Raw genomic sequence first — 25,085 nt, 5'->3', positions numbered from 1 at the left:
AGAAATATACAATACTCAAAAATTAACAGTACTGATTCAAAACGTTCAGCAATTAACTGCTGCTATTCATTTTCCTATAAAAACACCAGTAAGATATGAAATATTCCCATGAAAAATAATAACCACCAGCTACTCCTTCTACCTGATGATTATTCAGGAAAATACCCAACATGAGCTGGGCAGTCCTGGGCCAGCTCTAGACTCAGAAGATGCTAACCTCATAGCGCACAATTTGACAAATGTTTCTATTGAGTCTTTCTTAGAAAGCAAAAACAACTGAACAAGCAATGGCGGAAAAACAATGTTCTGTAGTAAAAACCACATCTGAAGTCAGGCTTGAGAGACAGCAGAAAGCCACTAGGGCAAAGCCAGTATTTTCATGCATTTTATGTTGTACAAAGTTCACAAGACTTCTGATTACAGAACTGCTACTTACATAACTATTAAAGAAATATGTGTTTCCTTCAGGGTCAAAAACATAGATACCTGTATTTTAAAGAAGTTACTCCAGCAGCAAAATACAATAACAAAAGAGAGACTGTCTCACAGTACATCTGGAAACAAAACAAGAGAATTATTCAACAGTTTTCTGTTTCTCCTCTCCCAGTTCTGCCCCCACGCGTACCAACCACAGCCTAATGCACAGGCAAGAAAAAGGAACCACAGAGTCTCGTAACAGCAACACCTGCCTTCCTTGGGGCTCACAGGATCATACTGTGATCACCAATCGATCAACAGGAAATCAGGAAAGCACAGCTGCTTCCTGATTCCCTTCACAGGAAAGAAAATAACTCAGTTCATGAGCAGCAGTAAGGGGAGGCTCTAGACCCCAAAGGCCTCTGGCATCCACGCTGACACAAAATCTTCCCAGTCATAAATTAACTGTTTAGACTGAAAACCCACAAGTCTCATATTTCTGCTGCTCTGCTTATTCTCAACCAAATCTATTCTAGACTGTTTTGTAACTATTGTCTTAAGTTCAGACAAACTTAAATCACACCAGTATGCAAGCTACCTTTCATTCTGAAACTTTTCATTGGGATCTTTTAACTCTGGTTCCCAGTAACTCCACTTTGTCAAGCCAGTTGTAGCATTATTCAAATACATAAAAATAAAAAATTAATACCACAATCTTACTAGAAATTAAAACAGCCAACCAGCAAACAAAGCAACTGCTGAGAAAGACAGGTTGAAGTAAAAATCAGTTGTTTCCACACACTGTTTTCCCTTTAGCATTCTAGAGAAGTTTCAGAACTAAAGCAAGAGTTTCACTACATAAGATGCCCACTGCTTTTTGGAGAGAGATAATGAAGTTATATTCAGTGCTCAGAATACATAAATTGGAAAGGCATACAAGAAATTATATCAAATTAAAAAAAAACAACTCACTGGCACATGACAGACATCAAGTTAAACTAACAATCCAGTTTTTTCTAAAATTATTTATACATGTAATAAACTGAATTTAGAGAAGTCAATGCACAAAGCCCTACTAAGGTGCAGCCATCTTTGATGGAGGACAATAAAAAATAGGTACACAGCACACTATAGCATAGAGGGATAAAGAAGAAATAGATATTTTCTGTTAGGTTGCTGATAACCCCCTCCTCTCTTCATAAACTACCTTTACTACTAAAAGGCCTACTCTGTTCTGTGGAACATATGTAGTGCCTCCAAAAATATACACAGTTTTACCACTTAAGAGATGTTAGGCATCTTCCTGCAATTTCTCAGTTATTAAATAATACTGTTCTCCCACACTTTTATGATACATAAATGAGTGCTCAGCATTTACTTACCTTCTCCTAAAAGACCTCATTTATTCCGTAAATATGAATAAATGAAGGAGTCTGCTACAACTTGGCACTAAAGTTTAAATGGGATTACATTTAGGATCATATAGCACTCACTACTGAGACAAAAGACATGATTATACCATAAACTGGAACACTAGTATGTATAGGACACTTGATTCATGTGAACTTAGTAAAATTACTCAACTACAATTACTCAACAAGAGATATCAAAGGATGCCAGCCTTCCACTGATGATGCAATAAAACTGATGTTGAATATCTGGTGTATTTCCATTATAGCTTACTTGACAAATGTGGTAAAACTTTCTTTGATGGAACCAAATAGTTTTGCTAATTCAGTATAAGTAGGCAAGACTGTTGCCAAGACACTTAATTAAAAGGTTTATATTTTACTTCAGAATGGAATTACAGCAGACTAAATATATAATGCTTTTTGCTAACTGCAGAAAGTGACATCTCTAACAGACCATGGAACCTGGGGAAAAGTTCTCCCAAATTTTAATCCAGTTTTACAAGAAAATTATTGTCAATCCACAAGCTACTTGTATCAATTCTTATTTGCAGAAGAAAACCCAAGTAATTTCTGGCGTGAGTTACAAGAAAAATTTACATATGTAAGATGAACGACCATTATTTAGCTTATCTGTTAAGTGTGGTTTTCAAGCAAAATTCTCTATGATTTTCCAACACATGGAAAATTCACTTAATTATTAGGAAGAACAATCTGGAGATACTCAGTTTAGATATCAACTTAATTCCTTAAGACCCTCACAAGAAGGCATTCCACAGAAATATAACTTCCTTTCCCCACCCCCACCACTACTGCTGCCTATAGTTCTGGTGTTTTCAAGTCTCCACTGCTTAAGAAAATAAGTAAGGACCTAACAAAGAAACAAAGCAATGAACAATAAAATCTGTGTAGAAAAAATCAGGATGAATAGCTACAAGAGATTTCTGATGTACTTTTGTCAATAATTCGATGAAATATTAGTAGACATTAGGCTTAACTTTGGGTTTAGTTGCCAGGATATAACACGATTTTAAGTTTACACTGTTTTATTTTAGTGTCGTATACACTGAAATTCTCTGAGCATCTTGGAGAACCTTTACTCTCCTAAAGATATCTGGCAGGACTTGATTCCCAAGCCTGGTTGATTCTCTTTGTGTGGCTTCAATTATTCAGTGCTATAAGGCAGTTACAAGCTTCAGAAGTGCTGACAGCAGAGCAAAAGATTGTGGTTTTTTTTTCTGGGAAGAGAAATGGGAACAGCTAGGGAGAGCTGTAATTTAGTAGGGCATTCTGATGAGATCCCAAAGAAAGAACTGAACACCTGTGCAGAACAAGCATGTATTTTTTGAGATTTACCACTTCCTAGAACATACATACACAAAGTTAGCAGTTATTGAGAGGCACTTTTAGAAGTTGTTGTTCTTTGTGTAACACATTGTGGTTTTTTTCCAAAAGAACAAGCACATGGGGTCCCTGCAATCTGTGTACACACTAACACTCTGGATGGTACTAAAATAGGTTGCAAAGTAGAGGCCAAACTGAACAAGATCAAACATTTCCTTCAGCATCAATAAATGTAAGTACTTTTCAGGACAGGATCTGCTGGAGAGATTCACGTTTGATAAAATTTCTTGAAAAAGCACTGTATTTTAAGATTTCACTATGAGTTGAAAGTATTTGAACAAGTAGACCTGAGATGGGAGAACAGATAAAAATTGCCAGAAAAGAAGTAGTGACTTTAGTACGACATGATTCACAGCAGCTGAAATCTGATGACTCTATGACAGCCTCAGGAATATGGACTCACTCCACGGTTAACAGCTAAAAGTTAAGAGAATTCTTGATACAGATCTATAGTAAGTCATAAGTTAACTTAAGGCTTACAACATTCTTATGGCATGGGATTGACCCGCAGTTGGTTCCCTAAGACAGAACAAGTCGTATGTGGGGTACAGAGGTAATCACAGGAGATATGGCGCTAAAATGTACAGTTCGATAATTAAAGAAATCCATAGGCAACAGTGAATCAAACAGATCAGAAAAAGTCAAAAAAAAAAACCTAAGGCATCAGAATTTCCCATCATTTATACCCTGGGGCGGGGAGGGAAGTGAATATACAAGGTTAGGCTCACTCTAAAAATCAGTTACATTATTGCTTGAGAAGTTCCTCTCGCTCATTTTAAGTGAGTAGTCTGAACATACGTTTTAAAGTTCATAACATGCAAGGTAAGAGATTTTATAGGAATAAAACAAACTGAACACCTAGTCAAAAATGAAGAGGAATTGACAAGAATCCCTTGAGACACCTGGGAATTTGTTTTTTTTAGGATTAGGTTTATATTTATGTAACAGGACAAGGTTTTTTTTCTGCTACCAAATGGTTCAAAACAGTGTAAACAGGTGGTTTTTACAGGACTTCTATTCTTGCTACAAAACAACATGGAAACCATCATACAAAATCCACTGCCACAAAATATTCAAACCAGGAAGTTTAGGAGAATGAACATGAAACCATTAAACTTTTTATTGAATAGAGAGTTGTCAACTGAGTATCTGTGATACCCAAGTCAGGCTGCTAGGGATTTTATTACTTTTAACATAGGTAGAAAAGACAATCTATATTCACTCTAACAAACCAGTCTGGCACTTATTTAGATTTAGAAAAAAACAAACAAAAAGAAAAAAGCCCTCAGTTACCACAGCTCATTTTCTTATAAGAGTTGGGCACAATTGTTCTCCCTAGATTCAAGCCCATCTCTGCCTCCTCTTTCTTGTAAAAAAATTCTACACATGCGTTGGGAAACAACCATATGAAATATTCATATAAAATACTTATTTATATATAGTTCTTTCATAATGTGAAAACAAAGCAGAGTAAACAATATATACTAATGGATGATTGATTTCACTTGAGATTCACATGCATGCTTTTTTTTAAAATCCTGATATTTTTAAATAAAAGAAATTATTTGCATTTCTTGAATAATCATTTGGAAAAACACAAAAGACAAGAACACCCTGCATTTCGAACAAGTCATACTTCACTGGAAAATTCAATCATAAAGGAAAGCATGCTTATAAATCAGTCTATACAAAGCGTTAAAACATTAAAGAGGAACAAAATACTTACATTATCTTCCTCCTCTGTATCATCATTGTCATTATCGTCATCACTATCCTTGAACCCAGGTGGAAGTGGTGGCCCAATGAATTCTTCATCATCATCATCATCAGTATCCTCAGCTGGACCTTGAGCAGAAGTCTGAGATTGCATGGAAGGACCAGTTAACTGTTCATCTGAGCTATCTTCACTTTCACTACAGGCTGCCTCCCTGCATGGAAAAATTTTGAAAAATTACTATTTTGGAACATCGGCACTTCCATAGGAATTTTCAGATAAAGGATGTTGAGTGCTGTTGTAAATTTGTAAACACTGAAATTAGCAGCAAAATGTAAACTAATTTTTATTAACAGAGTGTAGGCCCACCATCATTTTGAAAGCATAAACAAAGCTTCAAAAAAGGAATACCATAGTGACATAAGGACCAAAAAAGTGGATGAAATAAAACAAAGAAAAAGTTGGATTGTAAAAGCTACAGTTCCACATCACTAGTATGGATTTGAATATTGCTTAGAAGCTAACGGAATACATTATTACAGAGCATTTTCAAGATTCTACTAGGAGTCGCTTGTGCAGATGCTCTGCACAGAACTCAACAGTAATCGCCCAGGCTCACAAGCAGAGTCAGAACACAAAGCATGGCACTTGCCCTGTAACGCTGGTAAAGAATAACGAAATAAGGCACTTCCAACCAAATATTTGATACTGTCACAAATCTAGATTCTAAAAGTTATATTAAATTATCATTTGCTGTTGTCCAAATCAGTTGTGTGAACACATTATGTTTGGCAATGGAAAATTTCTGAAAAGCAGAACTATTTAGTCCATGTCGTTTCTACAAAATAAATGCGCTCCCTCTGCTGGTAGTTGTCAAGTAGGCAGCGTTCTCACTGGCAGAAGGTATAAAGGGGATAAGCAGAAAACCTTGCCTTGTGACTACATCATTATGGTACCTTGCAGTGGAAATCAGACATTCCTTCCCGATTCAGTGAGATAAGCTCAAATGGCAAGACTTGGTTTGGGAGCTTATATTTTAAGAGGGCATATCTGAGTTTTTAAGCAAGCAGACTGCAAAAGATAGTTTAACAAAGAAAATTTTGAAAAAGACTACAGAGTTATTGTACAGGTTTTTGGTTGTTCTTTTTTTAGTTTACGTTATCACTTAAAAACTATTAAAAAACCACACAAGTTTAAGAACATAATAAAGGATTAAGAAAATATGTTCTAAACTGTGTAACTGTGACAGAGAATGCAGCCCCACACCACCCCCAACCCAGCTGTACACCAAGCAGGTAGTTAGGTTACACAGCAAATATTTGTGCTGGATAGACAATTCAAATTCTATTTTAGGAAGAAATCAAAACAAACTAAAATGGACATGAATTAGGTCCTCAGATGTTACAGTGATGAGGTTTGCATGCCTGAAAGCTTGTCTAATTTTCCAGCTATATTTACTAGCCTAATAAAATATATTACCTCTACATATGAACTTCGGTTTTCTTAGCGATGAGAGACATTTGAAGACCTAGGTCAAGACTTGATTATCTAATAAATCTAACTCAAATAAAAAGAGTTTCTCTTACTCTGCGACAATGGGGCAATCAATATGCTTTTACCAAAAGGAAGCTTTTGCAGCATGTGGGGAACAGGTTGGGACCTTCAGAGTTCTTCAAGTTAGGTATCCCCAAAACTAACAACTTCACAATACCATGTGCAAGAGTTGTGTTTTAAGAGCCGATATGCATTCCCAGTCTAGCAAGACATGTATCTTTTCCCCAAAAGCCAAGCTACTTAATTAGATTTGGAATGGAACCAAATATACGCTCTAGCTGCCATCGAGAAGAATGTATACAACGTAATGATTCAAGGAGGCCCTTCCCATCCTGGAAACCCAGATTTTCAGATCTTTCTATAGATAACACCTAGCTTCCTTCCTAATTACCTATCATCATTCCCCCACTTTCTAGGAAGGATAAATCGATCAAATCAAACACAGTATTTTGAGGGGCAGTGGAATCACTCTGCATATGAAATGGCCAGAATTGCCCTGCTATTTTTCACCACACTCCAAGCCTGTGGAGTAAGTGAATGTGGCCTCCCGTGACCTCATCACCCTTATTGGATGCAAGCCGTGGGCTAGAAAAACAACCCACAGAAAAACACAGAACTGAGGCGGGACAGAACGTCAGGGGCACACCTGGAGCCCCGAAGCAGGAGAGCACGCTTGTCTATGTTTATACCATATGTGGAGCTAGTGTGATAGAACACATTCAGAGGTGGAGAGAAGGGAAAAATACTAGCTCAGGAGGCAGACTATATTAAGGCTGCTCTTTTGTGAATAAATGGCTTTTTGGCCTTGCTTGTGTATGAATATGGAGTCCGTGTCATGAATCGCCACAAAAGCTTGGCAGGCATAGCCAAGTACTCTAGCTACAGCTATTGGTATCCTCTGTCCTGACTGGAAGAAGTTAAACATAAGAACATCCCAATGCAGCCAGACCAAAAGCCCACCTTCTGACAGCAACTGGGAGTGGTGCTGACAGAAAGGACAAAACAGGTGGCACTTCCTTCGACTTTCAGCCTTAAAGTCTTACTCTACCAGAGGCTGTAAAGAAAGAAGAGCCAGTTTGCCAGCCCCTTTCCCAGAATTCAGAGAAGTGTAAGGAATTGTTTTTTGCTTTTCCTCATTAACTCCTCATTAATGGAACAAGCTGTAAGAGGAAAAAAAGGGAAGCTGCATTAGAGCATGGATGGCACACAGAGGAGATAACAATAAACATTCTGAGAGTTGCGCAAGCATGTGGGCATATCCCCCCATGTGTTCATTCTCCTCACATCATCCACTCTATTTCTCAGGTTTTTGCTTTTTATATAGTAGCAGAATCTTTCATTTCACAAAGCATTATTATTGTACTTACGCATAAATACTTCAGTACCATAACTACTGTAAACATTTCTCTACAGCAAAGTAGCTCAAAAGCAAAAAGAATCAGTAGCTGCTCTTCACATCTTTTTGGAGTGACCAACCCCTTTTTAATAACTAATGAGTATGAGGTCTCCTAGGGTAACTGAAATTACTTGGAATTTTAAGAAAAGTAATATTCAGGAAAGTGTTGCTACTTTCAGAGAATAGAACAAGCTATATACTAAAATGTACATTATAAGAAAAAACTACCAAGAGTCCTACATTTCAGACTTAAATTGTCAGTTGTAGGATTGCTCCTCTGAGTTAAGGCTGCGTCACAGCAACATGTCTCCTTCACTAACTTCCTGTTTTTAGCACTAAGTACTAAACTAAATACTATATTTAATGAGGAAATACAGATATTCCAGGAGAGCTTTTCATGTCGTGCCTTCCCTTCTCAATGCTTAGTAAAAGCAAAAAATAAAAAAACCAAAGAAGCCTTAATATCAGGAGAACACTGAAAGGTATTTATTATCTTCCTTTATACAGAGTCCTTGGAGTTCTCTTCTGTCAAGTCCATTAGTGAAATAAGGTGATCACAGAAAGGCTCCACATCACCTGACTGCTTTCCACCTTACCATTTAATTGATTCTTTATATTAAAGTCACCCATATACAATACACAATCACATTACATTCAAATTCTTGTGATCCTTCTTTATTTCACCAGATAGGATTCTAAGATCATCAAAAGCAAATGGGAGCACAGAATATTTTTCGCTCATGCACAAGACATAACACAGGATCTATAGGGCAGTATGTTGTGCGATCAGTTATTTCAGTGAGGCTGCATGGCTCATTCAAGTTTTCCATAAAGCAACAGGCAAAAAGTAAATTTTGTAACAGAAGTTTGTTCACACTCTGAAACGCTACAAGTTTTGGCTATAATAAACTACTACATATAGACTCTATCAGCCCATAAGATACATATATATTGGTCTGCTAGAGTCTTGTATGAGTTACTAGACTTCCACAGACACAGAAACCTAAAAATTTACAGTGCGCTGATCTCTGCAATCCCTGCCACACAATGAACTTGTGGCCCCCCATTACCTTCAGCTACCTTTGATTTACCAGCATTTCAGAATTCAAACTGTCAAAGCAGTATCATTTATTATTTGTCAATAACAACAAAAAAAAAACATTGGCAAGTTTCAGAATAAATTTCAGACTGCACTCAAACCAAAATGTCTTCTCAGCCCCACCACTACTCCATACAAAGTGCATAGAGAGGTTCTCCACCTACCTTGGTTTCTTTTTCAGCAGCCGTGAACAAGTATATTCTATCTACAGGTGGGAACAATAGCTGCTCATTAAGTCAATACATATAGATTTTTTTTAAAACCCACATTGTTGTTATTTTTTTAAAAGAAAACATGCCAAACAGGATTATGGAGAAGACTGCAAAATTAATTATTGAATATATATAATGTTGATATTTACAAATATTGACACATCTTTAAGAAAGCATAGATTAAAAAAAATTGAAAAATCAGTACTTCCAATGAAACACTTCAGATAACATACACACGTTCACGCAAGTTAAATGACACTTTTGTTCTCAAAAAAAAAACAAACACCCAAAACCCTGTTCAGATATGAATGCTGTTACATGGAATTTCCCACCATAACTAAGTACCTTTGGGTTAATCTGGACCCAGCTTCCGCTGCACTGGATGCTGAAGCTGATGAATCAGTGCATGGACCTGTAAACTCCTTTTCAGCCTGGTCTTCCTTCTCTCTTTCACGAGCCTCTGAATACAGAGAGCACATAAATGACAAAAAATCAAGACTTTTAGAAAATAGTAAAACTAGAGAGTTGCTGCAGACAGTAAACCAGTTTTCTTCATTTTCAGACCTATATAAAATATTTGAAAAGGTAACAGCAAATAAAGGATTTCACCTGAATATAGATTACTCTTCCACATAAATGAAATTTCCATTGCTACTACAATGATAACTCAGAAAAATAAAATGTCACAAAGAAAATTAAAACACCTTCCAGTTGGTAGTTTGTACACACCAGCAAGTAAGTTGATCATATAAGGATGCTGATATTTTAATATTTTCAACGCTATCTAAACCAGCATGGTTACTTCAGAGAGTTCTTGAAGTTTTCATAGTGCAGGGAAATAAATCAGTACATCAGTATGCACGGGTGTAAAGTGAACACTAAATATGATTTATGGAGAATAAATACAAAGAGTTGTTTGTATTAAGATTTTATTCCCACTTCACTTACTGAAAAAAATAATCCCTGTGGAACAGTGCAACAAAATCAAAGTAAACAGAAACTTCCACTTCCAAGTATAAATAAGAATAGTGGGATTATGTCAGGGTGACAGATAAAGCTACTGTATTTATAAAAGCACTAGAATAACTTCAATTAAGCAGAGAAAAGTTACTTTCTCTCTATACAAGAAACATCACTTTCTTTTTTTGCTCACTATTAATTAAACTAAAAAGAAAAACAAGTTTTGCAGCAAAGCTAGGAAACATTATCCTCTGAAGAGAAATATAAACACCTGCAAGATACAGAACCAGGAAACATATTTTGATCTCAGTTCTTTTTATCTATAATTTGGGTATCAGAGGAGACACTTCCAATAGTTATCAAAGGTATTCCAAAAAGCTAGAAGTCAACAATGAATAAATCTGAAAATAAAACGCTCACATTACCCTACTCCCACAAAAAGCTGTAAAATATATACTACTTTGATTACTATAACCTGAACAGCAGAATTTGTTCTGAGTTAAACAGCTGAATTACATACAAAGCTTTGCCATTTTTGGTAAAATGATCAACCTTATGAACAACAAAATGCATTGTGCTTCCTTTATGGGTAAGAGCCTAGAAACCTTTGGCAGTAGGGGTGAGAGAAGGGACACACTCAAAACACAGTTCAAGATGTCCTGACTTAAAGACATTATGGTTTTGTAATTGCTTACTGGATTTCTCCTAAACTAAAAAATGGTGTAAGCAACTGGTCTCTCATAAGTAACGATAGTCTAACCTGAACCAGTATCAAAAAGTTTCCAACATGGAAACATACTGTTGCGTTTAGATTCAGCCAACACAAAGAAATCGTCCAAAACAAGTCTTGGAATCCCTTGTATATTTGAATTTCACAGTGTCTTAAAGTCCACAAAGTCAATGAGCCTTCGCAGAGGTCTGTCCTTACAGTACTGTACAGAATCAAAACAATAAAAACAACCAACATCATAATTATCTCATTCTTTCACAGAAAATTGCTTTCTTCATGATACAGTTCTTCAAGTCTACTAAGTTCACAAACTGCAACACTTCAGAGAGCAGGTTAAGTGTAATCTAGCAGGACAGAAGCTGCCTAGCCATGATGGCATCACATTTAAAAAACAATCCCCACACATTCTGCACAGACTGTCTAAGCAGAGGGAGAAAGCATGAACATTTGGGCTGGCAAAGGGATTACTAGAACATACCCGAGAGTCTCCCAAGGACCTCCTTTGGAATGGTGCTTGCTTAGATACAGTCACCAAAAGATACAATTTTCTCCATTCCTCACTCTCAAACCACCACCTTGAAAACTCACCCAAACACAGCATAGCAGAAGACAGAGACAAATTTGTGGGCTGCTACATAACCTGCTGTTTGGTACAAGACACAAATTTCTTCCTGTTACTCTGTCCTCTCTAGATTAAAGCTGCCTGTACCAACTTTCCTCCCAAAACAGATACACATATAAGTAAAAGAAAAAAGTCTTGTGTTCAAATCCACCTTTTTCCTGTACCTGCAATCTATGCCTCAGAACAGGAACGTTATGCATGCTCACTGCTTTTACATACTTGGACAACACATGTAAATTAGTAACTGTGCTATATGCCCAGCCCCAAACTGTTTAGGATTGTCTTACTTGGAAAAAAAAAATGCATTTGGTTTCCATTCTCTTGACAGCCAGCCTGAGACACTTTAAACGTCACCCCAAGACAGAAAAACAGAACACATTTTAAACCGCATTCGCTGACTAGACTCGCGTTTCTTACCCAAGACCTTCCTGCTCCTCTCCACAGCCGTTCTTCGCGTTTGCTCAAACATGGCTTCGAGGTCGAAAGTCCGAGCTTTCTTCCCTGAAAATGAAGAAAAAGGAGACTGGAACAGCCTCTCTGCGGCTGCCGGCAGGCACGACCGCTTCCCTTCCACCTCTACCCCCCAACCCCACCTCCCCGGGGCTCCCCGCCGAGACCCGCTGGCCCCAGCAGCCGCCCCCCGCGCCCGCCGGCCCGCGCCGTAACGCACCGAAGCCGGAGAAGCCCATGGTGGCCGCCAGCTCCGGGTCGGATCCGCCCATCACCCCGGCGTCTGCAAAAAGAGGGGAAGAGAACACCACCGGGGTCAGCCGGGGTACGGTGGCCGGGCTCGGCTCGTCCCGTCCCGCACCACCCCGCCGCTCACCGCCCTCCGCCACCGGCTCCATGCTGCGGCTGCCCCGGAACCACAACACGCCCCCGCAGGAAGCGCCCGGGACGCCCGGTCGCCAGCGCCGCCCCTCGGCCGGGCGCGCCGCGCCCTTCTGCCGGCGCTGCTCCACAGGCCGCCTCTCGGTCCAGCGATTCTAGCGATTCTGCTAGAATCGCAGATATCTCGAGTTGGAAGTGACCCATCAGGATCATCGAGCCCAGCTCCCTGCACCTCACGGGGCCGCCTGAAAGTTAACCCTATGACTAAGACCGTCATCCAGACACTCCTTGAACTCTGACAGCTTGGTGCCCTGGCCACCTCCCTGGGGACCCTGCTCCAGGGACTGACCACCCTCTCAGTGAAGAACCTTTCCCTAATGTCCAACCTGAACTTCCCCTGATGCAGCTTCACTCCACCTCCTTCACGTCCTGTCGCTGGTCCCCAGAGAGAGGAGACCAGCACCTTCCCCTCCGAGGAAGGTGCAGGCTGTGACGAGGGCACCCCTCGCCTTCTCTCCTCCAAGCTGAACGAGCCAAGTGACCTCAGCCGCTCTGCCTCAGTCTTGCCCTCGAGGCCTTTCGCCACCTTGGTCACCCTCCTCTGGGCACACTCGAATGGTTTGATGCCCTCCTGACACTGAGGCGCCCAGAACTGCACACAGTGCTCGAGGTGGGGCCGCAGCAGTGCTGTGTAGAGTGGGACAGTCACCCCCTCGCCTGGCTAGCTGTGCCGTGCTCAATGCACCCCAGGGCATGGCTGGACCTTTCGGCTGCCAGGGCACAGCGCTGACTCGTACCCAACTTGCCACCAGCCCAAAGCCCCAGATCTCTTTCTGCAGGGTGGCTCTCCAGCCTCTCATCCCCCAGTATGTACGTATAACTAGGACTACCCCATTTCAGATGGAGAATCCGGCACTTGCTCTTATTAAATTTTATGCAGTTGGTGATTGCCCAGCTCTCTAGTCTATTCAGCTCTCTCTATATGGGCTCTCCACCCTTGAGGGAGCACTCAGGTCCTCCTAGTTTAGTATCATCATAAAACTTAATGTATATTTGATTCCTGCATCCAGATCATTTATAAAAACATTAAAGAGCACTGGCCCTAAAACTGAGCCCTGGGGAACCCCGCTGGTGACTGACTGCCACCTTCTCAATGTTTAGAAGACACAGGGAGAATTTCCCACTTTGCCATGTAAATCCTGCTGGGTTTGGGGCTTAACTTCAGGTTCTCCATTTGGAAAGCAGAGAAGAGAGGGTCTCCTTTCTCGTGCTGGGTGCCTCTCCTCTAGACAAAGCTTTCCAGAATGGGCACTGGACCAATCCGGGAGCAGAAAATCAGTGCAGCCAGGGCAACAAACGTGATTTACAAACCAGAGCCATTCCCTGAAATCCAAGTTTCACTGAGCCCTCCTCCGAGACCTCCTACAACAGTTTGGGAATTCCTATGCTGTCCAGAGCAGACACATCACTTAACAGAGGCCCAGCCCTGGTGAGTTAACGATCTGATACACTCCCTAGGATTTGGCATCCCAAGTTCTGGAAAAACAGCACCCACGCCAGGTCAAAAGCGACTTACTCTGCTTCCACACCTTGGCTCCAGAGGTGCTGTGCATGCCTTTGGAAGGGAGTCCCCTGGCTGCTTTTGGCATAGAATGAATCATAAAATCATAGAATGTCCCAAGTTGGAAGGGACCCACAAGGGTCATCGAGTCCAACTTCTGTCCCTGCAGAGGACAACCCCAAAATTCACACAGGTCTGAGGGCATTGTCCAAGTGCTTCTTGAACATTGTCAGGCTTCGTGCCATGACTGCCTCCCTGGGCAGCCTGGTCCAGTGCTCCACCACGGAGCACTTCCACCCACCACGGAGCTTTCACTTTCACCACCATACACAAAATCTCTGTGAATCACCATGACGTACACAGTCTTGCCACAACATCACACCAGGCTCGTAGTATCGCGTATCTATGACTGAGCTGTCACAGAGCCCCCGGCCCGCCCGCCCAGGAGGTGCAGCGACCGCCGAGCAGTCCAGGCCGCGCACCGCGAACAGGAGCGGCTCCCCACCGCCCTCCTCGGGCCGCCCAGTGCCGTTGAGGGCCGCCACGACCGACCCCGCCCGGCCCCCACGGACGGCGCGGCGGCCCGCCGGGTCTCGGGGCCCCCCGGCGAGGCAGTGCAGCCCCGACGCGGCCGTCGCAGCCTGCCCGCCTTCAGCAGATCCTCTCCAGCCCTGCCCCGCGCCCCTACGGGCGCCCCCCGCCGCCTCTCCCGGAAGCGGCCCCTCTCTGCTGGCCGGCGGAAGCGGCGATCGGAGCGGAGGAACTGCGTCGCGTGCGCAAGGCCTGCCGGGATTTGGCGGGTGCCGAGCTCGCGCCTCGCGGTCCTACGCCGAGCCGCTTATCGGCCCCGGTCCCGCACCGCCACCGTCCTCCCCCGCCGCTATCGCCATCGCTATGCCCGCCGCCATGAGCCCCGCGGCGCCCACCGCACAGGAGGCGCTGGAGATCGCGGGCCGCATCATCGACCGGCAGATCCAGGATGATCGGTGCTACCCGGACCTGTCCGAGCTGCTGGCCGTCCCCGCGCCCGGTGAGGAGCACGCTGTGGCCCCCAGCCGCCCCGCTGTCCCCGCCGCCCCGCCACCGTCGGCAGGGCGGCACGGCCGGCCACGCGTGGCGGGCACCGCCGCCTCACCTTGACGGGCACTTCCCTGGCAAGGCCCAGGTGACGGCGGCTCCGGACTCTGCCTCCTCTGGGACGGTGGCAGGGCTGAGCCCCGCCGCTTCTCAGGCACGGGGCCGGTGTGTGCGTGTGTCGTGTAGAGGGCGCTTTGGTCCGTGGGTGAAAGTGGTGGGTGTGGGATGTCGCCGGGGCAGGGGGAGCGCTGCAGGAGGAATGGGCTTGGGTTGCTCTCTCGACCCCGTCTCCCTCCAGAAGGTGGAGGAAATGGCACTTCCTTTCCGTCCTGCCCATTGGGAACTCTCTGTCAGAATGCTCTTAGAGTCACTAAGTTAAAGAGAGCCTGAAAACCTCTTTTTGAGTGACTCATTTGTCTGTAGCTGCATGCCATCTGTAGTTATGGTGTAAGGTATACCTCTTCTCAAACATTTATTTTATTGTCCTTAAAACATCAAGGCAGCATTTCCTACTTCATTGGTGCCAGGTGTCTGGCAAAGTGGGCTGTGGAGAGGCATTGTAGAGCTGTAGGTGACCTAATTAATATAGGTCCAGCATACAAGCAAAGAGCATCTGTTTTCTGTTATATACACAATGTGATGTGCGTGGCCAGAGTGTAACTGCTCTAGCAGCATCATGCACACACATGACATAAAGTAATGGATATATATGGGTATTTTAACTTGATACTGGGAGCACAGATGAGCTTTTCTGGGCAAAGGCATATGTTCCTGGGTTGTTCATGTGGCATATTTAATGTCTGCCCATACTATGAAAAAACAGTTGGAGAGTATCACAGTAAAAATGGGGTAAAGAGTGGGCTGGGATCCAAATGAGTTATTGTAAGAGTTTGTCTGCCTATCTGTTTGCTCATGTCTGATTTGAGGTTTAGATTTATTGCTTATAGTCCTGCTCCTACAGAAATATTTGTTCACGCGTGTCTCATGAGTAGGAATATCTGTATCTGTAGTATCAAGGCATTTTTTCCTGCATAGTCTAAGGGCCTGCATTATTCATCTAACATAAAATAGGAAGTGCAATTGGTCTAATTGAGATTTCAGAGAGAGAAATAGAGAAAGACAATGTAAACCTGTTTTTTTCAATTTCTCATGCTTTGTAAGAAGCCTGATCTTTTTTGTTCTTGTTAATTGCAGGTAGCCCTACTGTTTCTGGTATGTCAGATATGGATTATCCTTTGCAAGGACCAGGTTTGCTGTCAATACCTAATCTTCCAGAGATCAGCTCAGTCCGCAGAGTCCCGCTTCCCCCAGAGCTAGTGGAGCAGTTTGGACGTATCCTTATGAAAAGTAATGTGTTAGGTTGTATAAGTCATAATACTAGAAATGAACTTTTTTTTTCCATAATCTTCCCCGATCTTCCTGTCAGACTCTCAGTAACAAACTTCGATGTTGTTCACATACCCTTCATAAGACTACAAGTGGTAACAAGGTCCATTTCTGTAGATTCCTTGGTGGAATTAGTTTCTGTATGAAGTACTTTGAAGGTTTATGGTACATAGTTTGTATACTACTGTATATAGAGTAATATTAATTTTTTTTTAAATGCTCCAAAGGGGATTTTGCCTTTGATAGCCAAAATGCGTTTAGTCCTTACATCAGCAGTACTTCAGATATGCAGTGCAATTGTATGATGGGAGTATTTCCAGAAATCAGCAGAGCTTGGCTGACTATCGACAGTGACATTTTTATGTGGAACTATGAAGACGGGTTTGTAGAGAACACATTCCTGATGATATTTTATTGGTGTTGTGCCAGAATTAAGCGATCACAGAGTGGGAGATTGTTTACTGGTAGCACAGAGGAGTGCTACTCAGTTTGACTTACCTTGATTCCTTCTAGGTTTTACTAAAACTTTTGAATGGTAAGTGTTAAAGGATTTTTAAGAGTTAGTAATACTGCTGCCAAATCATCTGGAGAAGAAGGAAAGGAAAATGCATTTGCTTAGGGTAAGACATAGTTAATATCCTAAAGTTATTGCTGTATTGTGCAAGGGCTTTGCTTATGCCAAAAAAGTGGAAAAGAATTATGCTAATTGCCTAACTTTTCTAAGTAGATTTAGTAAGTACTCTGATGCCTGTACAGTGGCCAGTCATTCCCACAATGGTAAGTGATACAGTATTAGTACTTTGAATATTGTGATTGAACCTCTCCTGTCTAGCTTATTTTAAGGATGCCTAAAACTGGAAATAATTTCATTATCTTTTCAAATGGCAGTGATGTGTTTATAATTTACAGGTTTGCTTCTTCATTTGCCTATGTAGTAAGAATTCTTTTAGTAAGAGTTACTTTATGCATATTCTTGCATTTCCTGAGAAGACTGAAGTTCAGGTTATGGCTCACATAGCTCCTATCCATACATTTACATTGTGTCACAGTGCCTTAAATACCTTCCCCAAATAAAACCACACTGCATGCTGTTAATCATAAGGTGCTGGGGAGCAGGCTGGGAATTCTTGCTTTAGATAATTTTCACGGGGGAAAAAAATCATATGTGTTCCTCTCTCTTTATGGTAAGCAACATTGCAGATCCTGCATTATGTAATTCAGTAGACTGTATGAATTAACAAAATCTAGACATATAGAATACTGCAGTTGGGTTTCAGGTCTGAAACAGCTAGAGGGGCTCCAAGCCACTCAGATGATTGCCTGTATAGTTTTGCTGTGAAACTCCTCTGTCATTCCATTCTGCTGGACCTGCTTTCACCGGAAGTAAAAGATGTAGATGGGTTCAGAGTGTTACAATAAGTATTAATTATTTTAAAATATGTAGAATTTGATTTTATTTGCTTTGTTATTATGTGGTACTATGTGACAAGTTTTATGAAGGCTTGGTTTTTTTGTTTGTTTTTTTTTTTTAATTTTCCTTGTTTGTTGACAGGGGAGATCTGGCTTATTTTGATGGCCTTAGTGAAACTATACTTGCAGTGGGTCTTGTAAAGCCAAAGGGAGGTAAGGAATGTATGATAGTCACTGGAATTAGGCAGTTACTAAACATTCTGTGTATGTTTTTTTATATATGTGTATGTGAAAATCAGTAGGTTTTGTGTGTGTATATATGTATACACAAGATATATGGGTTTGTTCCATTTTTAGAAACATGAAATTACTTACAAGCCAAAAATAATGTATAGGTGGACAATCATTTACACCGATAAGTGTGCATTATTTTGCCACATGATAGTGTAACATTTGTACTGTTTATAAATTTACACACTCAAGTGATAAATTCCATGAGAACCTGGTTTCTAAACCTCCCAGTTCTTTTGGTAGGTACTGCTTAGATAAAATTGAAGTCAAAGTTGAATTGGCAATAGGGTTGAATTTCAAAGAAGCACGTTTATAAGAAAACATAATTTTAAAGATCCTGTATCTCATGAACTGGAAGCTTAACTGCTGACTGGTACTCCTTTCTAATTCTAGAGTTTCACAGATCATTATGGCTTAAATATCACTATTCTCACTACTCAGTTGATGTGTCTTTCCAGTAAATACACTGGATGCATCACTGTGATCTGAGAGGCTGGCTGCAAACTAAAATTACATTTTCTCCCCTTCTTCAGGTATCTTCCAGCCTCATGTACGACACTTACTTGTTCTGGCTACCCCTGTGGATATTGTGATTTTAGGGCTCAGCTGTGCTAATATACAAGCAGGTAATTCTTTCTTCTCCCTTCATTCTCAGTTGTGCATTAACAAATATAGGTGGCTATTTCATTAATTGCCATTTAAACGTAACAACAACAAAAAAAAAGACCACGTGCTAAGCACCTTGCTAATTTATAAGTCATGTTATTGGCAGGGGGAAATTATTTACATGGGGCGTGCACTTGCTGGATCCTGGACCCCCATAGGAGCATTAAGTTGTATTATTCACCTGTTTAACATAAAAAGGGATTTTGAAACAGGTACTCCTGTTTAATTAAAGAGCATGTTGGAGAGGGAGAGAAGAGGCGGGCATGGATCTTGGAACTCAGTTCCAAGATGAATACAGTTCACTAGCTCAGTTGACATTTGTATTCCAGCCACAGGAACTGAGAACCTGCTACCATTTTTGTGTCATTTATATTAATAAAGAAAATACAGAATTATTTGGAGAAAGTGAGAAGATTACAATCTTTTGCTCTCTTCATACCATCTTGATGCGAAAGAGAAAAGAACTAGAAATCTGTGTTTTAGACTTGTTGCAATTTAGAGGAGATGACAATGTATACAAATAAAAAACATTGTATTTCCTTACTTGGAAGCTTATACAGAGAATTTACTTTCTTTAAAAACAGAAGATTTGTTACTCTGCCATTCACTTTAGAAAATCAGAATGTGTTTAGTGACTATGAGATTTGCTGTGTGTTTTCCTGTTTTCCAAAATGCTTCTTATCACAGACCTGCTATATTTATTACAACAACTTAGAAATTAAAGAGGATATATTTATTTATTTATTTAAGGTACTGGATCGCTCAATGACAGTATGTCTGCTGGAATGCAGCTGCTCCCAGACCCCCTCTATTCACTCCCTACCGACAATACTTACATCCTGGCAATAACATCCACTGATAATGGGCGTATCTTTTTGGCTGGAAAAGATGGCTGCCTGTATGAAGTAGCATACCAGGTGACTATAGGTGTTACATGCAGGCATTTTTCATTGTTTCATGGTTGTGGGATCTGGGCACTGAGAGTTCTAAAACATTTCAGGTTTGCTGTCTTTTTTCTTCCGTAATGAGGTTGCATGGCTTGGTGCACAACAGCTCTGACTGCTTAGTGTAGGTGCATTTTCTTTGAAGAAGTAGTAGTTATATGAGGAATAGCAATGCAGCTTTGGTACATATCAAAAATAAAATAAAAACTTTGACAGTCTGCACCCTTTTTTGTGTAAAATATTCCTTCTAATGATTGCTGATTTCATTCAGTTTAATACTACATATTTTTCAATTAAATGCATGGTGTCTATATTTTTTCTTGTTTTCATACTTGTCCTGTTAACGACTTTTTAAATATAGTTCGGATTTTGTTCCGGTTTTTATTTCAACACTGTTTGTTTTGTTTTTTTTAAATTTTAGGCAGAAGCAGGCTGGTTTAGCCAGCGCTGTAGAAAAATAAACCATTCAAAGAGCACGCTGTCTTTCCTTATTCCTTCATTGCTACAGTTCACATTCTCAGAGGATGGTGAGTAGTGATGTTAAAGACTTAACCCAAAATGTAATGTAATCTTTTAAATAATACTGCCAATAAGTCAGACTAAACCATTTCCTCATTCAGAACATGTAGGTATTTTCAATGAAGCTTGGAGTGGTTAATGATTATAAAAGCCAGGTCACTTATTTGCATGTCTAGTTCAGGATAAAGATACTAAAGCCTGGAAAGTTTGACATTTGTTCTCTAGTACAAAATTAATATGTGCTTAGTGGGATCACTGTAAATGGTAGAATCTTTAAGTAACTAATTTTACCCTGTTTCACTGTTCAGTGAAAAATTAACCTGAAATTATTCTACAATGGGGCTTTTTTTGTGGGGTTGGTTTGTTGGGGTGTTTTTGGTTTGTTTGGTTTGGTTTTTTAGTTTACTAATAATTGTAGTTTACTGAAAATTTATTTCTGTTTTAAATCACTTCCAGTAGGAGTCCTGTGTGGGACTCCTGCAGTTTTTGTTAATTTAAAATGAATTATTTTCTAGATATTCTGTCTTAAACTTGTTTTCACCAAATCCAGTGTTGATTTGCTTGTTCTCCCTTTTTTTGTCCCCCTCCCCAGATCCTGTAGTTCAAATCGCCATTGACAACTCTCAAAATATCTTATACACCCGCTCAGAAAAAGGAGTGCTGCAAGTATGTGACTTCTCCTAATGCCTGTTGGCTATGTTACTAATGTCTATATAACTTCTTAAGTTTTCCTTAGTAGCTGGGAGTTCTCTGTAGGTATGCCAGGATATTATTGCAGTTTATCTCTTTGTAACAAAGCGTGTGCTGAAGACGTAAAACACCTTCTTCTGAGGAAAGAGTATCCTTTTGGTCTTCCACTCAATTATACAGAAACATGAGGATGAAATAAAAATCAAGTTTGAGTTGCTTCTTGATAGGTGAGGCTGTATTAATTAATTCAACCATAAATCACTAAGCTGTATTATTGTCTTGCAGGTTTACGATTTAGGACAAGATGGTCAAGGAATGACCAGGGTTACTTCTCTTTCACAAAATGCTATAGTTTCTGCTGCTGGGAGCATTGCCAGGTATATTTATGACAACTAGAATGTAAAAGGCTTTCTTTAAGGCCAATAATTTCACGCTATATTTTTTAAGACTGTTGTTTCCTTATTTCTTTAGATTCAGAGTGTATGTGGTATTTTGTTTTGTTTTTCAGAACAATAGATCGTTCTGTATTTAAGCCTATTGTTCAAATAGCAGTGATTGAAAATTCTGAATCTATAGACTGTCAACTACTAGCGATCACACATGCAGGTAAGAACAATGCTAATTCTCCCCCTTTTAGCTGATAAATAGCATCTGCACAGTTTAGCAAAATTGTGACCTTTTTTATCTTTTGTTCAGGTGTCCGACTGTATTTTAGTACTTCACAATTTAAGCATCCAACAGCTCGTCCCTCCATGTTAACCTTGGTTCATGTCCGTTTGCCGCCTGGATTTTCGGCATCGTCTAATGTGGAGAAGCCTGCAAAGGTTCACAGAGCTCTTTATAGCAAAGGTAAGCAGTGGGAAATAGCTCAAATGAGATGGATTTTTTTTCTTTTTTTGTGACGGTCACTATTACAGTGTTTTTCATTGGGGAGTTTGAAGCAGTGGAAATAACTGAATAAGTGCAAAATAAGCATGGCTTCTGTGTGTTAATGGGAGTGGTTTGGGAAGTGGGAGGTTGTCATTCTTCAGTATTTAGTTCTTCTGTGAGGTGCAGTGTTTGTGCAGAGAACTCTGTTCTTGTGTTGGTCAACCTTTTTTTTGCTTATCTCCCCATAAAATGTTCAAATTCGCCTACATGTCTCTAGCCATGTGTGATTAGTTCTTGAAAGCAGGGGATAGAATACACTTCTCACCTGTTTAGAGCCTCTCATGCTCAGTTTAGTGTGTGTTGGTATGTTTATTTTTTAACTCATTCAGCTACAGGTACAATATAAGATACCAAACAGCTGCCAGGTGGTTACAGATTTATGTCACTTCTGATCCTAGGCTGAATTTTTAAAAGTGCTGCAGAAATGCAGGGGAGAGTCTCTCTATGTTGCTGACCGTTTTAGTTGTACATACTAATTTTTACCCTTGAAGTCAATTCAGGATATTTTTTCATCTGCGATAGGTTTAAACATCTAATTTTTGAGGCATGTTCTACATATTTTAGGCTCATTTCACAGAATCACAGAATCACAGGTTGGAAGGGACCTCAGGGATCATCTAGTCCAACCTTTCTAGGAAGAGCAGAGTCTAAACAAGACGGCCCAGCACCTTGTCCAGACGACTCTTGAAGGTGTCCAACATGGCCGAGTCAACCACTTCCCTGGGGAGATTATTCCAATGCTTGACTGTTCTCACTGTGAAAAATTTTCCTCTGGTGTCCAATTGGAATCTCCCCAAGAGCAACTTGTGTCCATTCCTCCTTGTCCTCTCCATGGGACTCCGTGTAAAAAGGGAGTCTCCATCTTCTTTGTAGCTGCCCCTTAAGTACTGGTACATGGTGATGAGATCCCCTCTGAGCCTCCTTTTCTCAAGGCTGAACAAACCCAGCTCTCCCAGCCTATCCTCATATGGCAGCTTCCCAGTCCTTTGATCATCTTGGTGGCCCTTCTCTGGACCCCTTCCAGCCTGTCCACATCCTTTTTGTGGAGCAGGGACCAGAACTGTACACAGTACTCCAGGTGTGGCCTGACAAGCGCTGAGTAGAGTGGGATAATGACTACTTTCTCTCTGCTGGCGATGCCCTTTTTGATGCAACCCAGCATCCTGTTGGCGTTCTTGGCCGCAGCAGCACACTGTACGCTCATGTTGAGCTTTCTGTCCACCAGGACCCTGCGTCCCTCTCCACAGAGCTGCTCTCCAGCCAGGTGGATCCCAGTCTGTGCTGCACTCCCGGATTATGTTTTCCCAGATGCATGATCTTACACTTGTCCTTGTTGAACTTCATAAGGTTCTTGTTGGTCCACTCTTCCAGCATATCCAGATCTCCCTGCAGAGCAGCTCTCCCTTCTGGAGCATCTACTTCCCCACTCAATTTGGTGTCATCTGCAAAATTCATCAGGCTACACTTGATCCCATTATCCAGGCCACTTCTAAAGATGTTGAATAACACTGGGTCCAATATTGATCCCTGGGGGACTCCACTAGTGACAGGTTGCCACTTTGAAAAAGAGCTATTTATCACCACCCTTTGGGTGCGGCCTGTCAGCCAGTTCCCCACCCACTGCACAGACCACTTGTCTAGGCCATAACTCATCAATTTCTCCAGGAGAAGGCTGTGGGGGACCATACCAAAGGCCTTGGAGAAGCCCAGGTGACAATGTCCACCACCCGCCCCATGTCAACCAGGCAAGTCACTTTGTCATAGAAGGCCACCAGGTTTGTCAAGCACGATCTGCCCTTAGTGAATCCATGTTGGCTTTTCCCAATCGTGTGCTTCATTTGACTTGTGATGGCCCTCAGGAGGATTCGTTCCATAACTTTCCCAGGGATTGAGGTAAGGCTGGTGGGTCTATAGTTACCCGCATCCTCCCTTGATCCTTTCTTGTTGATAGGGTTAACATTTGCCTTCCTCCAGTCCTCTGGGACATCCCAAGTTCTCCACGACTTCTCAAAGATTATGGAGAGTGGCCTTGCAATGATGTCAGGCAGTTCTCTCAACACCCTCGGGTGAGTGGCGTCAGGCCCATTGATTTGTAGGGTTCAAGCTTCTGTAATAATTAACATACTAACGCTTCCTTCAGCGATGGTGGGTCAGTGTTTGGATCAATCGGCAATTTCATTCCCAAAGCCTGGGACCCAACAGTGCTGGTAAAGACAGAGGTGAAGAAAGTGTTGAGGACCTCTGCCTTTTCAGCATCGTTGGTGATTGACTCATTTTCCGTTTAACGGTGGGCCTATGTTTTCCCTCTGTTTCTGCTTGTGGTTGACATGTCTGAAGAAACCTTCGTTGTTATTTTTGACATCTACGGACAGTTTCAATTCGAGTTGGGCTTTTGCTTTTCTAACTGCATCTCTGCACACTCTGGCAATGCCCTTGTAGCTCTCGACGGATAATCTTCCACTTCTCCATCTCTGGTATGCTTTCCTTTTGAATTTGAGTAGACCCAGGAGGTCATGTTTGAGCCAGAGGGGCCTCTTACTCCACTTACTTCCCTTTCCTTTGTAGGGGATAAACTGGTTTTGTGCTTCCGATTGAGAGTTCTTGAAGAACTCCCAGCACTCACTAGCTCCTTTGTCTTCCATGGAAGCTTCCCATGGAATCCCTCCCAACTGAGCCCTGAGTGAACTGAAGTTTGCCCTTCTAAAATCCAGAACCCTCGTCTTAGAGCTGACCTTCAGCACACTCAGCAGGATCCCAAACTCCACAACATTGTGATCACTGCAGCCAAGGCTATCACTGACCGAGATACTACAAAGCAGGCTTTGTCGGTTTGTGCATAGCAAGTCCAGCAGCGCCTCATTCCTGGTTGGCACATCTAATATTTGTATAAGGAAGCAGTCCTCTATACATTCCAGGAACTTGGTGGATGACATGTGAGCTGCCGTATTGTTCTTCCAGCAGATGTCTATATAGTTGAAGTCCCCCATCAGGACCAGGTTCTGCTGGCCAGAAGCTTGCTTTAGTGCCCCAAATACCGCGTCGTCGGCTTTGTCATCGTGGAGGTCGATAGCAGATGTCCACTGTGCAGTCCTGCTTGGAGATGACCCCTTTGACAGTAGATGGCGAATGGTGTTAAAAGTGACATTCTGAAGAATGCTATGATGTACAAAATCAGGAAATATTATTTGCTGTTCAAATTGTATGATTAGGACTTAAAGATTGAGTTTTACTAAGTAAGGAATGAATTAATGAATTTGCATCTA

The 25,085-nt window shown here is 41.4% G+C and overlaps 2 protein-coding genes across 5 annotated transcripts in view; one reads left to right on the top strand and one right to left on the bottom strand.

The window, feature by feature from the left end:
- The window catches only part of WDR70 (WD repeat domain 70), a 153,450-nt gene extending 138,320 nt beyond the window's left edge, over positions 1-15,130 (bottom strand). The window contains exons 1-5 of one of the 3 annotated variants that reach the window (XM_064439032.1): positions 15,045-15,130; positions 12,188-12,250; positions 11,935-12,018; positions 9,551-9,665; positions 4,957-5,158 (exon numbers count right to left, since the gene is read on the bottom strand). In XM_064439032.1, coding sequence (XP_064295102.1) covers positions 4,957-5,158; positions 9,551-9,665; positions 11,935-12,018; positions 12,188-12,239 — 453 coding nt within the window. In that variant the 5' untranslated portion in view covers positions 12,240-12,250; positions 15,045-15,130. Of the gene's footprint in view, positions 1-4,956; positions 5,159-9,550; positions 9,666-11,934; positions 12,019-12,187; positions 12,251-12,343; positions 12,449-13,924; positions 14,252-15,044 lie in introns of those variants that run through there. The other 2 variants (XM_064439030.1, XM_064439031.1) reach the window with 2 other exon arrangements.
- NUP155 (nucleoporin 155) overlaps positions 14,663-25,085 on the top strand; it is a 40,594-nt gene continuing 30,171 nt past the window's right edge. For both annotated transcript variants that reach the window (XM_064439028.1, XM_064439027.1), the window contains exons 1-11: positions 14,663-14,939; positions 16,181-16,318; positions 16,657-16,753; positions 17,925-17,995; positions 18,607-18,699; positions 19,490-19,656; positions 20,105-20,210; positions 20,795-20,868; positions 21,178-21,269; positions 21,401-21,498; positions 21,589-21,741. In XM_064439028.1, the coding sequence (XP_064295098.1) occupies positions 14,804-14,939; positions 16,181-16,318; positions 16,657-16,753; positions 17,925-17,995; positions 18,607-18,699; positions 19,490-19,656; positions 20,105-20,210; positions 20,795-20,868; positions 21,178-21,269; positions 21,401-21,498; positions 21,589-21,741 (1,225 nt within the window). In that variant the 5' untranslated portion in view covers positions 14,663-14,803. The remainder of the gene's footprint in view (positions 14,940-16,180; positions 16,319-16,656; positions 16,754-17,924; positions 17,996-18,606; positions 18,700-19,489; positions 19,657-20,104; positions 20,211-20,794; positions 20,869-21,177; positions 21,270-21,400; positions 21,499-21,588; positions 21,742-25,085) is intronic.

Source organism: Phalacrocorax carbo, chromosome Z (genome assembly GCF_963921805.1).
Source record: "Phalacrocorax carbo chromosome Z, bPhaCar2.1, whole genome shotgun sequence".
Classification (NCBI taxonomy): domain Eukaryota; kingdom Metazoa; phylum Chordata; class Aves; order Suliformes; family Phalacrocoracidae; genus Phalacrocorax; species Phalacrocorax carbo.
Note: the sequence above shows the minus strand (reverse complement) of the source record. Positions and strands in the feature narration are given on the sequence as shown.